We start from the raw sequence: 18,889 nt of genomic DNA on the forward strand, positions 1-18,889 counted from the left end.
TAGTAGTGATTGTCTCCTGATATATTAGTCTGTCACAGAGGAGGCTTTTGTCACTGTATATGATGATCCTTAGTAGTGATTGTCTCCTGATATATTAGTCTGTCACAGAGGAGGCTTTTGTCACTGTATACGGTGATCCTTAGTAGTGATTGTCTCCTGATATATTAGTCTGTCACAGAGGAGGCTTTTGTCACTGTATATGGTGATCCTTAGTAGTGATTGTCTCCTGATATATTAGTCTGTCACAGAGGAGGCTTTTGTCACTGTATATGATGATCCTTAGTAGTGATTGTCTCCTGATATATTAGTCTGTCACAGAGGAGGCTTTTGTCACTGTATACAGTGATCCTTAGTAGTGATTGTCTCCTGATATATTAGTCTGTCACAGAGGAGGCTTTTGTCACTGTATACAGTGATCCTTAGTAGTGATTGTCTCCTGATGTATTAGTCTGTCACAGAGGAGGCTTTTGTCACTGTATATGATGATCCTTAGTAGTGATTGTCTCCTGATATATTAGTCTGTCACAGAGGAGGCTTTTGTCACTGTATATGGTGATCCTTAGTAGTGATTGTCTCCTGATATATTAGTCTGTCACAGAGGAGGCTTTTGTCACTGTATACAGTGATCCTTAGTAGTGATTGTCTCCTGATATATTAGTCTGTCACAGAGGAGGCTTTTGTCACTGTATACAGTGATCCTTAGTAGTGATTGTCTCCTGATATATTAGTCTGTCACAGAGGAGGCTTTTGTCACTGTATACAGTGATCCTTAGTAGTGATTGTCTCCTGATATATTAGTCTGTCACAGAGGAGGCTTTTGTCACTGTATACGATGATCCTTAGTAGTGATTGTCTCCTGATATATTAGTCTGTCACAGAGGAGGCTTTTGTCACTGTATATGGTGATCCTTAGTAGTGATTGTCTCCTGATATATTAGTCTGTCACAGAGGAGGCTTTTGTCACTGTATACGATGATCCTTAGTAGTGATTGTCTCCTGATATATTAGTCTGTCACAGAGGAGGCTTTTGTCACTGTATACAGTGATCCTTAGTAGTGATTGTCTCCTGATATATTAGTCTGTCACAGAGGAGGCTTTTGTCACTGTATACAGTGATCCTTAGTAGTGATTGTCTCCTGATGTATTAGTCTGTCACAGAGGAGGCTTTTGTCACTGTATATGATGATCCTTAGTAGTGATTGTCTCCTGATATATTAGTCTGTCACAGAGGAGGCTTTTGTCACTGTATATGGTGATCCTTAGTAGTGATTGTCTCCTGATATATTAGTCTGTCACAGAGGAGGCTTTTGTCACGTAGTGTTGGAGTAACACTGCAGAAGTGAGATTATTTTATCTCCGTACTATCACACTACATAAAAGAAAAGGCGCAGAGGGCTCATGCCTATCGGCGATCATTTTTCCATTTACTGCAGAATTTGTGACGATGTTTTTACTAATCTGGTCTTAAAATAGAAATGATTGCTCCTACTTTACCCTACAGTCTGCTCAGACGCCTTATGCTATAAATCCGCTTCTTACACAGTGAGGTCTCCGGATGATGTAGACAATCCCGATGCCCCTTTCAGAGGTGGGGGAGGGGTCTCTACTTACTACGCATTCGCTGGACCATCAGGTGCACTCCGTTATAGGCTCGCTGTCAAACCATAATTACTATAATTTATGTGGTTTATTGTGATAATTGGGGACACCCCATGCAGACACAGTACATTGATGTGTGTAGTGATAAATATTATATAATGCAGAGATACAGAATGGAGACAATTCACATAATAAGCAGCAACACTAGTGCTCAGAATTCATTGCACAAAGTCCATTTTCCAGCCGTTATCAGGAAGCCCCTAATTCTGTAATGGCCCTGACTAATATCTCTTATGCAGAGCACAGAATTACAGATATAGCAAGTCAGTAATTAGCAGGATCAGATGCTGGTATATTATTATACGCTCACTTCTGCCACATCCTGTGGATACAGCTGTTATTCCTCTTCAAATAGGCCTCCATTAGACCAGGTCCTGGCTACCACCTCCTAAATATACAGCTACCCAAACCTCCATCAGACCCAGGTCACAGGCTAATGCCTCCTAAAAATAGAGCCACCCAAACCTTCATCAGACCCAGGTCACAGGCTAATGCCTACTAAATATACAGTCACCCAAACCTCCATCAGACCCAGGTCACAGGCTAATGCCTACTAAATATACAGCCACCCAAACCTCCATCAGACCCAGGTCACAGGCTAATGCCTACTAAAAATAGAGCCACCCAAACCTTCATCAGACCCAGGTCACAGGCTTAATTCCTTCTAAACAAAAGCTACCCATACAGTACCTCCATCAGAACATGGTCACTAGCGAATGCCTCCTAAATATAAGCCTCCAAGACCTCCATCAGACCCTGATCACTGGCTAATACCCTACATATAACCACCCAAACCTCCATTAGACCCTGGTCACAGGCTAATGCCTCCTACATATACAGCCACCCAAACCTCCTCCAGACCCAGGTCACTGGATACCGCCTTCTAAACATACAGCCACCCAAACCTCCATCAGACCCTGGTCACTGGCTACTGCCTTCTAAACATACAGCCACCCAAACCTCCATCAGACCCAGGTTACTGGCTACCACCTTCTAAACATACAGCCACCCAAACCTCCATCAGACCCAGGTCACTGGCTACCACCTTCTAAACATACAGCCACCCAAACCTCCATCAGACCCAGGTCACTGGCTACCGCCTTCTAAACATACAGCCACCCAAACCTCCATCAGACCCAGGTCACAGGCTAATACCTTCTAAACATAAGCTACCCATATAGTACCTCCATCAGAACATGGTCACTAACCTAAATCAGACCCTGGTCACTGGCTAATATCCCTTCATATAACCACCCAGAGCTCCATCAGACCCTGATCACTGGCTAATATCCCTACATATAACCACCCAGAGCTCCATCAGACCCTGGTCACTGGCTAATATCCCTTCATATAACCACCCAGAGCTCCATCAGACCCTGATCACTGGCTAATATCCCTACATATAACCACCCAGAGCTCCATCAGACCCTGATCATTGGCTAATATCCCTACATATAACCACCCAAACCTCCATCAGGCCGAAAAGAAAAGACGATACATATGCACCTTACTGCAAAATCATGGAAGAGAAGTGAGGCAGGTCAGCACCTCTCTGCAGCGCACCAGCCAAAGCGCGGAAGCCTTATATCAGACACAAAGTCCCCTTCCCCATTAGGTGGGTGAGCCGCACATATGGCTGTCAGGCTCAGCAGGTGACATTTCTAAATAAAAAAGAACAATTTAAAAAACATAACTAAAAATGCTTCACATTTATAAAAATTATAAATACCCTTTCATAAACTCCCAACTTCTATCTCTCATAGGCTTGTCTGTCTATCTCCTCAGCATGTACCATCGATGACGTGCCAGGACAGACAGAAATGTAGGAACAGCTTACACACTAAGCTACATATAGACGGAGAAGTTTCTGATCCCGCTGGAATCTCTTGTGGTTACTGGCAGGATAATGTCAGGACTGGTCCTTACTCCTGAGAGTTATTGTAGTGTTGTAGGCGGCCGCCCGCCTTGGCTCATTATATATAAAGTGCATGTCAGTCACAGCTTCCTCACTGCACACAGCACGAGTCCTTCCCTTCCTCCTCCCTCACAGAATAATCTTCCTCCTCACTTTGGACCTGGAAGGTCTCATGGTCTTTAAACCTCTCCTGCAGTTCCATAAGCAGATCCCGGCTCTCACTCGCAGGGAGGTTACTCAGGTAATACTGAGGGGCAAACTCCAACAACCTGTTAAATAAATAGGACCATCAAAGGCTGAGACTGCAATAACAAATCATGGAAGACAGATAAGAGGGTGGATGAGCGAACACAGCAAGAGATGCATACAATGGTAGGGCTGGTGGCTGACTGCAGGCGAGGAGAGGGAGATACGAGCCCATGTAGTGTAAGTCAGGAAAGGGGACATATATGTCAGTGGTGCTGATGCAGACACCTCTGGTGTGAAGCAGTTGCTATTGGTGGTAGATTTTGGACCATGCAGTTTGGCTGGAATCTGGGTACAATGCTGTCAATGTTGGGGATGGAATCTGGGTACAATGCTGTCAATGTTGGGGATGGAATCGGGGGACAATACTGTCAATGTTGGGGGGGGATGGAATCTGGGTACAATGCTGTCAATGTTGGGAATGGAATCTGGGACAATGCTGGGGATGGAATCGGGGACAATGCTGTCAATGTTGGGAATGGAATCGGGGACAATGTTGGGGGCGGAATCTGGGGACAATGCTGTCAATGTTGGGGATTGAATCGGACAATGCTGTCAATGTTGGGGGAGGAATTGGGGATGCTGTCAATGTTGGGGATAGAATCTGGGGACAATGATGTCAATGTTGGGAGTGGAATTTGGGGACAATGCTGTCAATGTTGGGGATGGAATTTGGGGACAATGTTGGGGGGATGGAATCGGGGACAATGCTGGGGGAGGAATCGGGGACAATGCTGGGGATGGAATTTGGGGACAATGTTGGGGATGGAATTGGGGACAATGCTGAGGATGGAATCTGGTGGTAGATTTTGGACCATGCAGTTTCCTGGGATTTGGGACAAAGCTATCAATGTTGGGGATGGAATCGGGGACAATGCTGGTAATGTTGGGGACGGAATCGGGGACAATGCTGTCATTGTTGGGTGGAGATGGAATCGGGGACAATGCTGTCAATGTTGGGGGGGGATGGAATCGGGGACTATGCTGTCAATGTTGGGGGGGGGGGGGGGATGGAATCGGGGACAATGCTGTCAATGTTGGGGGGGGATGGAATCGGGGACAATGCTGTCAATGTTGGGGGGGATGGAATCGGGGACAATGCTGTCAATGTTGGGGGGGGGGGGGGATGGAATCGGGGACAATGCTGTCAATGTTGGGGGGGGGGGGGATGGAATCGGGGACAATGCTGTCAATGTTGGGGGGGGGGATGGAATCGGGGACAATGCTGTCAATGTTGGGGGGGGGATGGAATCGGGGACAATGCTGTCAATGTTGGGGGGGGGGATGGAATCGGGGATAATGCTGTCAATGTTGGAGATTGAATTTGGGGACAATGTTTGGGGAGGAATCTGGGACAATGCTGTCAATGTTGGGGGGGATGGAATCTGGGTACAATGCTGTCAATGTTGGGGATGGAATCTGGGTACAATGCTGTCAATGTTGGGGATGGAATCTGGGTACAATGCTGTCAATGTTGGGGATGGAATCTGGGTACAATGCTGTCAATGTTGGAGATGGAATCAGGGACAATGCTGTCAATGTTGGGGATGGAATTTGGGGACAATGTTTGGGGAGGAATCTGGGACAATGCTGTCAATGTTGGGGATGGAATCGGGGACAATGCTGTCAATGTTGGGGAAGGAATCGGGGACAATACTGTCAATGTTGGGGGAGGAAACTGGGACAATGCTGTCAATGTAGGGGGAGGAATCTGGGGACGATGCTGTCAATGTTGGGGGGAGGAATCAGGAACAATGCTGTCAATGTTGGTAGTGGAATCGGGGACAATGTTGGTAGTGGAATCGGGGACAGTGTTGGTAGTGGAATCGGGGACAGTGTTGGTAGTGGAATCGGGGACAGTGTTGGTAGTGGAATCGGGGACAGTGTTGGTAGTGGAATCGGGGACAATGTTGGTAGTGGAATCTGGGGACAATGTTGGTAGTGGAATCTGGGGACAATGTTGGGGGCGGAATCTGGGGACAATGTTGGGGGCGGAATCTGGGGACAATGTTGGGGGCGGAATCTGGGGACAATGTTGGGGGCGGAATCTGGGGACAATGTTGGGGGCGGAATCTGGGGACAATGTTGGGGGCGGAATCTGGGGACAATGTTGGGGGCGGAATCTGGGGACAATGTTGGGGGCGGAATCTGGGGACAATGTTGGGGGCGGAATCTGGGGACAATGTTGGGGATGGAATTTGGGGACAATGTTTGGGGAGGAATCTGGGACAATGCTGTCAATGTTGGGGATGGAATCGGGGACAATGCTGTCAATGTTGGGGAAGGAATCGGGGACAATACTGTCAATGTTGGGGGAGGAAACTGGGACAATGCTGTCAATGTAGGGGGAGGAATCTGGGGACGATGCTGTCAATGTTGGGGGGAGGAATCAGGAACAATGCTGTCAATGTTGGTAGTGGAATCGGGGACAATGTTGGTAGTGGAATCGGGGACAGTGTTGGTAGTGGAATCGGGGACAGTGTTGGTAGTGGAATCGGGGACAGTGTTGGTAGTGGAATCGGGGACAATGTTGGTAGTGGAATCGGGGACAATGTTGGTAGTGGAATCGGGGACAATGTTGGTAGTGGAATCTGGGGACAATGTTGGTAGTGGAATCTGGGGACAATGTTGGGGGCGGAATCTGGGGACAATGTTGGGGGCGGAATCTGGGGACAATGTTGGGGGCGGAATCTGGGGACAATGTTGGGGGCGGAATCTGGGGACAATGTTGGGGGCGGAATCTGGGGACAATGTTGGGGGCGGAATCTGGGGACAATGTTGGGGGCGGAATCTGGGGACAATGTTGGGGGCGGAATCTGGGGACAATGTTGGGGGCGGAATCTGGGGACAATGTTGGGGGCGGAATCTGGGGACAATGCTGTCAATGTTGGGGATTGAATCGGACAATGCTGTCAATGTTGGGGGAGGAATTGGGGATGCTGTCAATGTTGGGGATAGAATCTGGGGACAATGATGTCAATGTTGGGAGTGGAATCTGGGGACAATGCTGTTGATGTTGGGAATGGAATTTGGGGACAATGCTGTCAATGTTGGGGGTGGAATCGGGGACAATGTTGGGGGAGGAATCTGGGACAGTGCTGTCAATGTCGGGGGGGGGGGGGGGTTTATGTGGCTATTATTAGGAAGAGAAGTTGGGGTGAAAGGTAAGACTTGGGATGCAGAGAATTTGGGGACTGAGGGCTCACATTTCGGGCTGGATCTCTGTAGCTACACTGATACAGTTGTCCTGAGAGATGTTGAAGTCGTGGTATAGTACCCACGTTGGAGGATCAGAGCAGCCATAGTACACGGAGGAGGGGTGCAGATTAGCCACGTGTTTGTGTGTAAGCATCACGTAATTTCCTTGTCCATCCACGTCGCGTGCCACCTGGGGAAGAAGACGGTATATGGACATGTCTGATATGTGTCAGTCTAGTCAGTAATGTAGTACTTAAGATGAATGTTCCGTGGTAATCTTTATACCACGTTCTCCCCCATAATAAAACCCACAGTACATATAAACAGAGGCAACAAGAACAGCTCAGTCATTCTAATACCGGTAATGGGGCATCATAGGGGCATTGTCGTCTTTTCCCTGAATTGTGCTCCCCAGTACCCTAATGTGCACTCAGATAATCACATTGTCAGTCCTTCTCTTCTACTCCCCAGACCGGATCTTATTGAGGTTTCTGTGGAGCTAAATCTGCATAATTGGCTCTGGGATCTCCTTTCCTCACTATAATAATCATCTCACCTTCAGGAAGCCCCCGGAGAGCAGCGCCTTTGTCACGTTCAGCATGCAGTCCTCGTCAGGGAAAGCTGGATCAGAGATTGGCAGCTCAATCCTCTGCATGATATCTGTGAGTTCTGCACGGAGGAGGTCAGCCTGGTGCATGGCCCGTGGGCATACGGCACAATGGGCACACCAGCCATCACCCTCTATAAAAACACAGAGGTAACTTGTTGCAATTTCATTATACATTGCAGGAGGACAGCAAGCGGGATGCTACAACCTGACTATAGAAAACTCAGGATGATGAAGGAACAAAACAAGTACAAGAATATCTTACTAAACACAGGGATAACACTGAGACCGTCTTATCTCTAGGTGGCTAACGTCCATAAACCACAGCAGGGGGGTAACACTGAGACCATCTTATCTCTAGGTGGCTAACGTCCATATAAACCACAGCAGAGGGGTAACACTGAGACCATCTTATCTCTAGGTGGCTAACGTCCATATAAACCACAGCAGAGGGGTAACACTGAGACCATCTTATCTCTAGGTGGCTAACGTCCATATAAACCACAGCAGAGGGGTAACACTGAGACCATCTTATACCTAGGAGGCTAACGTCCATCTAGGTGGAAAGTCCGTTTGGCTTATCTTGTGTTTCGGAACGCACATTTCTCCATAGCAGCATAAGCAACTTTGAGATTTGAACTATTTTGAATCGCCCGTAGTTGGCCAGTGACATAGATGTGTGTCTGCAGCTAGCCAACACCTGGAAGTAGGTAAGGTATTTTGTGGAAGAGTATACTTGAAGGCTATTCATACATAAAGATCTGTATTCTCTCTATATGTGACATACGGTCTCTCCTCATCATCCGTCATGTGTCCTCTCACACATTCTCTCTATATGTGACATACTGTCTCTCCCCATCATCCGTCCTCTCACACATTCTCTCTATATGTGACATACTGTCTCTCCCCATCATCCGTCCTCTCACACATTCTCTCTATATGTGACATACTGTCTCTCCTCATCATCCGTCCTCTCACACATTCTCTCTATATGTGACATACTGTCTCTCCTCATCATCCGTCCTCTCACACATTCTCTCTATATGTGACATACTGTCTCTACGTCATCCGTCCTCTCACACATTCTCTCTATATGTGACATACTGTCTCTCCCCATCATCCGTCCTCACACATTCTCTCTATATGTGACATACTGTCTCTCCTCATCATCCGTCCTCTCACACATTCTCTCTATATGTGACATACTGTCTCTCCTCATCATCCGTCCTCTCACACATTCTCTCTATATGTGACATACTGTCTCTCCTCATCATCCGTCCTCTCACACATTCTCTCTATATGTGACATACTGTCTCTACGTCATCCGTCCTCTCACACATTCTCTCTATATGTGACATAATGTCTCTCCTCATCATCCGTCCTCTCACACATTCTCTCTATATGTGACATACTGTCTCTCCTCATCATCCATCCTCTCACACATTCTCTCTATATGTGACATACTGTCTCTCCCCATCATCCGTCCTCACACATTCTCTCTATATGTGACATACTGTCTCTCCTCATCATCCGTCCTCTCACACATTCTCTCTATATGTGACATACTGTCTCTCCCCATCATCCGTCCTCACACATTCTCTCTATATGTGACATACTGTCTCTCCTCATCATCCGTCCTCTCACATTCTCTCTATATGTGACATACTGTCTCTCCTCATCATCCGTCCTCTCACACATTCTCTCTATATGTGACATACTGTCTCTCCTCATCATCTGTCCTCTCACACCTTCTCTCTATATGTGACATACTGTCTCTCCCCATCATCCGTCAGAGACATACTGTCTCTCCCCATCTCTCTATATGTGACATACTGTCTCTCCCCATCTTCCGTCCTCTCACACATTCTCTCTATATGTGACATACTGTCTCTCCCCATCATCCGTCCTCTCACACATTCTCTCTATATGTGACATACTGTCTCTCCTCATCATCCGTCCTCTCACACATTCTCTCTATATGTGACATACTGTCTCTACGTCATCCGTCCTCTCACATTCTCTCTATATGTGACATACTGTCTCTCCTCATCATCCGTCCTCTCACACATTCTCTCTATATGTGACATACTGTCTCTCCTCATCATCCGTCCTCTCACATTCTCTCTATATGTGACATACTGTCTCTCCTCATCATCCGTCCTCTCACACATTCTCTCTATATGTGACATACTGTCTCTCCCCATCATCCGTCCTCTCACACATTCTCTCTATATGTGACATACTGTCTCTCCTCATCATCCGTCCTCTCACACATTCTCTCTATATGTGACATACTGTCTCTCCTCATCATCTGTCCTCTCACACATTCTCTCTATATGTGACATACTGTCTCTCCTCATCATCCGTCCTCTCACACATTCTCTCTATATGTGACATACTGTCTCTCCTCATCATCCGTCCTCTCACACCTTCTCTCTATATGTGACATACTGTCTCTCCTCATCATCCGTCCTCTCACACATTCTCTCTATATGTGACATACTGTCTCTCCTCATCCGTCCTCTCACACATTCTCTCTATATGTGACATACTGTCTCTCCTCATCATCCGTCCACTCACACATTCTCTCTATATGTGACATACTGTCTCTCCCCATCATCTGTCCTCTCACACATTCTCGATATGTGACATACTGTCTCTCCTCATCATCCATCCTCTCACACATTCTCTCGATATGTGACATACTGTCTCTCCTCATCATCCGTCCTCTCACACCTTCTCTCTATATGTGACATACTGTCTCTCCTCATCATCTGTCCTCTCACACATTCTCTCTATATGTGACATACTGTCTCTACGTCATCCGTCCTCTCACACATTCTCTCTATATGTGACATACTGTCTCTCCTCATCATCCGTCCTCTCACATTCTCTCTATATGTGACATACTGTCTCTACGTCATCCGTCCTCTCACACATTCTCTCTATATGTGACATACTGTCTCTCCTCATCATCCGTCCACTCACACATTCTCTCTATATGTGACATACTGTCTCTCCCCATCATCTGTCCTCTCACACATTCTCGATATGTGACATACTGTCTCTCCTCATCATCCATCCTCTCACACATTCTCTCGATATGTGACATACTGTCTCTCCTCATCATCCGTCCTCTCACACCTTCTCTCTATATGTGACATACTGTCTCTCCTCATCATCCGTCCTCTCACACATTCTCTCGATATGTGACATACTGTCTCTCCTCATCATCCGTCCTCTCACACCTTCTCTCTATATGTGACATACTGTCTCTCCTCATCATCCGTCCTCTCACACATTCTCACTATATGTGACATACTGTCTCTACGTCATCCGTCCTCTCACACATTCTCTCTATATGTGACATACTGTCTCTCCTCATCATCCGTCCTCTCACACATTCTCTCTATATGTGACATACTGTCTCTACGTCATCCGTCCTCTCACACATTCTCTCTATATGTGACATACTGTCTCTCCTCATCATCCGTCCACTCACACATTCTCTCTATATGTGACATACTGTCTCTCCCCATCATCTGTCCTCTCACACATTCTCTATATGTGACATACTGTCTCTCCTCATCATCCGTCCTCTCACACATTCTCTCTATATGTGACATACTGTCTCTCCCCATCATCCGTCCTCTCACACATTCTCTCTATATGTGACATACTGTCTCTCCCCATCATCCGTCCTCTCACACATTCTCTCTATATGTGACATACTGTCTCTCCTCATCATCCGTCCTCTCACACATTCTCTCTATATGTGACATACTGTCTCTCCCCATCATCCGTCCTCTCACATATTCTCTCTATATGTGACATACTGTCTCTCCCCATCATCCGTCCTCACACACATTCTCTCTATATGTGACATACTGTCTCTCCTCATCATCCGTCCTCTCACACATTCTCTCTATATGTGACATACTGTCTCTCCCCATCATCTGTCCTCTCACACCTTCTCTCTATATGTGACATACTGTCTCTCCCCATCATCTGTCCTCTCACACATTCTCTCTATATGTGACATACTGTCTCTCCTCATCATCCGTCCTCTCACACATTCTCTCTATATGTGACATACTGTCTCTCCCCATCATCCGTCCTCTCACACATTCTCTCTATATGTGACATACTGTCTCTCCTCATCATCCGTCCTCACACATTCTCTCTATATGTGACATACTGTCTCTCCTCATCATCCGTCCTCTCACACATTCTCTCTATATGTGACATACTGTCTCTACGTCATCCGTCCTCTCACATTCTCTCTATATGTGACATACTGTCTCTCCCCATCATCCGTCCTCTCACACATTCTCTATATGTGACATACTGTCTCTCCTCATCATCCGTCCTCTCGCACATTCTCTCTATATGTGACATACTGTCTCTCCTCATCATCCGTCCTCTCACACATTCTCTCTATATGTGACATACTGTCTCTCCTCATCATCCGTCCTCTCACATTCTCTCTATATGTGACATACTGTCTCTTTCCCATCATCTGTGCTCTCACACATTCTCTCTGTATGTGACATACTGTCTCTCCCCATCATCCGTCCTCTCACACATTCTCTCTATATGTGACATACTGTCTCTCCCCATCATCCGTCCTCACACATTCTCTCTATATGTGACATACTGTCTCTCCTCATCATCCGTCCTCTCACACCTTCTCTCTATATGTGACATACTGTCTCTCCCCATCTTCCGTCCTCTCACACATTCTCTCTATATGTGACATACTGTCTCTCCCCATCATCCGTCCTCTCACACATTCTCTATATGTGACATACTGTCTCTCCTCATCATCCGTCCTCTCACACACTCTCTATATGTGACATACTCTCTCCCCATCATCCGTCCTCTCACACATTCTCTCTATATGTGACATACTGTCTCTCCCCATCATCCGTCCTCTCACACATTCTCTCTATATGTGACATACTGTCTGTCCTCATCATCCGTCCTCTCACATTCTCTCTATATGTGACATACTGTCTCTCCCCATCATCCGTCAGAGACATACTGTCTCTCCCCATCTCTCTATATGTGACATACTGTCTCTCCCCATCTTCCGTCCTCTCACACATTCTCTCTATATGTGACATACTGTCTCTCCCCATCATCCGTCCTCTCACACATTCTCTCTATATGTGACATACTGTCTCTCCTCATCATCCGTCCTCTCACACGTTCTCTCTATATGTGACATACTGTCTCTCCTCATCATCCGTCCTCTCACACATTCTCTCTCTATGTGACATACTGTCTCTCCCCATCATCCGTCCTCTCACACATTCTCTCTATATGTGACATACTGTCTCTACGTCATCCGTCCTCTCACACATTCTCTATATGTGACATACTGTCTCTCCTCATCATCCGTCCTCTCACACATTCTCTCTATATGTGACATACTGTCTCTACGTCATCCGTCCTCTCACACATTCTCTATATGTGACATACTGTCTCTCCTCATCATCCGTCCTCTCACACATTCTCTCTATATGTGACATACTGTCTCTCCTCATCATCCGTCCTCTCACACATTCTCTATATGTGACATACTGTCTCTCCTCATCATCCGTCCTCTCACACATTCTCTCTATATGTGACATACTGTCTCTCCTCATCATCCGTCCTCTCACACATTCTCTCTATATGTGACATACTGTCTCTCCTCATCAAGTGTCCTCTCACACATTCTCTCTATATGTGACATACTGTCTCTCCTCATCATCCGTCCTCTCACACATTCTCTCTATATGTGACATACTGTCTCTCCTCATCATCCGTCCTCTCACATTCTCTCTATATGTGACATACTGTCTCTCCCCATCATCCGTCCTCTCACACATTCTCTCTATATGTGACATACTGTCTCTCCTCATCATCCGTCCTCTCACATTCTCTCTATATGTGACATACTGTCTCTCCTCATCATCCGTCCTCTCACACATTCTCTCTATATGTGACATACTGTCTCTCCTCATCATCCGTCCTCTCACATTCTCTCTATATGTGACATACTGTCTCTCCCCATCATCCGTCCTCTCACACATTCTCTCTATATGTGACATACTGTCTCTCCTCATCATCCGTCCTCTCACATTCTCTCTATATGTGACATACTGTCTCTCCCCATCATCCGTCCTCTCACACATTCTCTCTATATGTGACATACTGTCTCTCCTCATCATCCGTCCTCTCACACATTCTCTCTATATGTGACATACTGTCTCTCCTCATCATCCGTCCTCTCACACATTCTCTCTATATGTGACATACTGTCTCTCCTCATCATCCGTCCTCTCACACATTCTCTCTATATGTGACATACTGTCTCTCCTCATCATCCGTCCTCTCACACATTCTCTCTATATGTGACATACTGTCTCTCCTCATCATCCGTCCTCTCACATTCTCTCTATATGTGACATACTGTCTCTCCCCATCATCCGTCCTCTCACATTCTCTCTATATGTGACATACTGTCTCTCCCCATCATCCGTCCTCTCACACATTCTCTCTCTATGTGACATACTGTCTCTCCCCATCATCATCCGTCATGTGTCCTCTCACACATTCTCTCTATGTGACATACTGTCTCTCCTCATCATCCGTCCTCTCACACATTCTCTCTATATGTGACATACTGTCTCTCCCCATCATCCGTCCTCTCACACATTCTCTCTATATGTGACATACTGTCTCTCCTCATCATCCGTCCTCTCACACATTCTCTCTATATGTGACATACTGTCTCTCCTCATCATCCGTCATCTCACACATTCTCTCTATATGTGACATACTGTCTCTCCCCATCATCCGTCCTCTCACACATTCTCTCTATATGTGACATACTGTCTCTCCCCATCTTCCGTCCTCTCACACATTCTCTCTATATGTGACATACTGTCTCTCCCCATCATCCGTCCTCTCACACATTCTCTCTATATGTGACATACTGTCTCTCCTCATCATCCGTCCTCTCACACATTCTCTCTATATGTGACATACTGTCTCTCCCCATCATCCGTCCTCTCACACATTCTCACTATATGTGACATACTGTCTCTCCCCATCATCCGTCCTCTCACACATTCTCTCTATATGTGACATACTGTCTCTCCTCATCATCCGTCCTCACACATTCTCTCTATAGGTGACATAATGTCTCTCCTCATCATCCGTCCTCTCACACATTCTCTCTATATGTGACATACTGTCTCTCCTCATCATCCGTCCTCTCACACATTCTCTCTATATGTGACATACTGTCTCTACGTCATCCGTCCTCTCACACATTCTCTCTATATGTGACATACTGTCTCTCCTCATCATCCGTCCTCACACATTCTCTCTATATGTGACATACTTTCTCTCCTCATCATCCGTCCTCTCACACATTCTCTCTATATGTGACATACTGTCTCTCCCCATCTTCCGTCCTCTCACACATTCTCTCTATATGTGACATACTGTCTCTCCCCATCATCCGTCAGAGACATACTGTCTCTCCCCATCTCTCTATATGTGACATACTGTCTCTCCCCATCATCCGTCCTCTCACACATTCTCTCTATATGTGACATACTGTCTCTACGTCATCCGTCCTCTCACACATTCTCTATATGTGACATACTGTCTCTCCTCATCATCCGTCCTCACACATTCTCTCTATATGTGACATACTGTCTCTCCTCATCATCCGTCCTCTCACACATTCTCTCTATATGTGACATACTGTCTCTACGTCATCCGTCCTCTCACACATTCTCTCTATATGTGACATACTGTCTCTCCCCATCATCATCCGTCATGTGTCCTCTCACACATTCTCTCTATATGTGACATACTGTCTCTCCCCATCTCCGTCCTCTCACACACTCTCTCTATATATGTCACATACTGTCTCTCCTCCTCATCCGTCCTCTCACACATTCTCTCTATATGTGACATACTGTCTCTCATCATCCGTCCTCACACATTCTCTCTATATGTGACATACTGTCTCTCCCCATCATCCGTCCTCTCACACATTCTCTCTATATGTGACATACTGTCTCTCCCCATCATCATCCGTCATGTGTCCTCTCACACATTCTCTCTATATGTGACATACTGTCTCTCCCCATCATCTGTCCTCTCACACATTCTCTCTATATGTGACATACTGTCTCTCCTCATCATCCGTCCTCACACATTCTCTCTATATGTGACATACTGTCTCTCCCCATCATCCGTCCTCTCACACATTCTCTCTATATGTGACATACTGTCTCTCCTCATCATCCGTCCTCTCACACACTCTCTATATGTGACATACTGTCTCTCCCCATCATCCGTCCTCACACATTCTCTCTATATGTGACATACTGTCTCTCCCCATCATCTGTCCTCTCACACATTCTCTCTATATGTGACATACTGTCTCTCCCCATCATCATCCGTCCTCTCACATTCTCTCTATATGTGACATACTGTCTCTCCCCATCATCCGTCCTCTCACACATTCTCTCTATATGTGACATACTGTCTCTCCTCATCATCCGTCCTCTCACACATTCTCTCTATATGTGACATACTGTCTCTCCCCATCATCCGTCCTCTCACACATTCTCTCTATATGTGACATACTGTCTCTCCCCATCATCCGTCCTCTCACACCTTCTCTCTATATGTGACATACTGTCTCTCCTCATCATCCGTCCTCTCACACATTCTCTCTATATGTGACATACTGTCTCTCCTCATCATCCGTCCTCTCACACATTCTCTCTATATGTGACATACTGTCTCTCCTCATCATCCGTCCTCTCACACATTCTCTCTATATGTGACATACTGTCTCTCCTCATCATCTGTCCTCTCACACATTCTCTCTATATGTGACATACTGTCTCTCCCCATCATCATCCGTCCTCTCACACATTCTCTCTATATGTGACATACTGTCTCTCCTCATCATCCGTCCTCTCACATTCTCTCTATATGTGACATACTGTCTCTCCCCATCATCATCCGTCATGTGTCCTCTCACACATTCTCTCTATATGTGACATACTGTCTCTCCCCATCATCATCCGTCATGTGTCCTCTCACACATTCTCTCTATATGTGACATACTGTCTCTCCTCATCATCCGTCATCTCACACATTCTCTCTATATGTGACATACTGTCTCTCCTCATCATCTGTCCTCTCACACATTCTCTCTATATGTGACATACTGTCTCTCCTCATCTGTCCTCTCACACATTCTCTCTATATGTGACATACTGTCTCTCCTCATCATCCGTCCTCTCACACATTCTCTCTATATGTGACATACTGTCTCTCCTCATCATCCGTCCTCTCACACATTCTCTCTATATGTGACATACTGTCTCTCCTCATCATCCGTCCTCTCACACATTCTCTCTATATGTGACATACTGTCTCTCCCCATCATCCGTCCTCTCACACATTCTCTCTATATGTGACATACTGTCTCTCCTCATCATCCGTCCTCTCACACATTCTCTCCTCATCATCCGTCATGTGTCCTCTCACACATTCTCTCTATATGTGACATACTGTCTCTCCCCATCATCCGTCCTCACACATTCTCTCTATATGTGACATACTGTCTCTCCCCATCATCCGTCCTCACACATTCTCTCTATATGTGACATACTGTCTCTCCCCATCATCCGTCCTCTCACACATTCTCTCTATATGTGACATACTGTCTCTCCCCATCTTCCGTCCTCTCACACATTCTCTCTATATGTGACATACTGTCTCTCCCCATCATCCGTCCTCTCACACATTCTCTCTATATGTGACATACTGTCTCTCCTCATCATCCGTCCTCTCACACATTCTCTCTATATGTGACATACTGTCTCTCCCCATCATCCGTCCTCTCACACATTCTCTCTATATGTGACATACTGTCTCTCCTCATCATCCGTCCTCTCACACATTCTCTCTATATGACATACTGTCTCTCCCCATCATCCGTCCTCTCACACATTCTCTCTATATGTGACATACTGTCTCTCCCCATCATCCGTCCTCACACATTCTCTCTATATGTGACATACTGTCTCTCCTCATCATCCATCCTCTCACACATTCTCTCTATATGTGACATACTGTCTCTCCCCATCATCCGTCCTCACACATTCTCTCTATATGTGACATACTGTCTCTCCTCATCATCCGTCCTCTCACACATTCTCTCTATATGTGACATACTGTCTCTCCTCATCATCTGTCCTCTCACACATTCTCTCTATATGTGACATACTGTCTCTCCCCATCATCATCCGTCCTCTCACATTCTCTCTATATGTGACATACTGTCTCTCCCCATCATCCGTCCTCTCACACATTCTCTCTATATGTGACATACTGTCTCTCCCTATCATCCGTCCTCACACATTCTCTCTATATGTGACATACTGTCTCTCCTCATCATCCGTCCTCTCACACATTCTCTCTATATGTGACATACTGTCTCTCCTCATCATCCATCCTCTCACACATTCTCTCTATATGTGACATACTGTCTCTCCTCATCATCCGTCCTCTCACACATTCTCTCTATATGTGACATACTGTCTCTCCCCATCATCCGTCCTCTCACACATTCTCTCTATATGTGACATACTGTCTCTCCCCATCATCCGTCCTCTCACACATTCTCTCTATATGTGACATACTGTCTCTCCCCATCATCCGTCCTCTCACACATTCTCTCTATATGTGACATACTGTCTCTCCCCATCATCCGTCCTCTCACACATTCTCTCTATATGTGACATACTGTCTCTCCTCATCATCTGTCCTCTCACACATTCTCTCTATATGTGACATACTGTCTCTCCCCATCATCCGTCCTCTCACACATTCTCTATATGTGACATACTGTCTCTCCTCATCATCCGTCCTCTCACACATTCTCTCTATATGTGACATACTGTCTCTCCTCATCATCCGTCCTCTCACACATTCTCTCTATATGTGACATACTGTCTCTCCCCATCATCCGTCCTCTCACACATTCTCTCTATATGTGACATACTGTCTCTCCCCATCATCCGTCCTCACACATTCTCTCTATATGTGACATACTGTCTCTCCTCATCATCCGTCCTCTCACACCTTCTCTCTATTTGTGACATACTGTCTCTCCTCATCTCTCTATATGTGACATACTGTCTCTCCTCATCATCCGTCCTCTCACACATTCTCTC

The 18,889-nt window shown here is 46.1% G+C and overlaps 1 protein-coding gene across 2 annotated transcripts in view; it reads right to left on the bottom strand.

Moving 5' to 3' along the window:
* Window positions 1-1,690: 1,690 nt before the first annotated feature.
* Window positions 1,691-18,889, bottom strand: part of DQX1 (DEAQ-box RNA dependent ATPase 1) — a 64,810-nt gene continuing 47,611 nt past the window's right edge. For both annotated transcript variants that reach the window (XM_088465828.1, XM_088465829.1), the window contains exons 10-12: window positions 7,575-7,759; window positions 7,027-7,208; window positions 1,691-3,843 (exon numbers count right to left, since the gene is read on the bottom strand). In XM_088465828.1, the coding sequence (XP_088321954.1) occupies window positions 3,666-3,843; window positions 7,027-7,208; window positions 7,575-7,759 (545 nt within the window). In that variant the 3' untranslated portion in view covers window positions 1,691-3,665. The remainder of the gene's footprint in view (window positions 3,844-7,026; window positions 7,209-7,574; window positions 7,760-18,889) is intronic.

Source organism: Taudactylus pleione, unplaced genomic scaffold (genome assembly GCF_031769625.1).
Source record: "Taudactylus pleione unplaced genomic scaffold, aTauple2 ptg002171l, whole genome shotgun sequence".
NCBI classification, from domain to species: domain Eukaryota; kingdom Metazoa; phylum Chordata; class Amphibia; order Anura; family Myobatrachidae; genus Taudactylus; species Taudactylus pleione.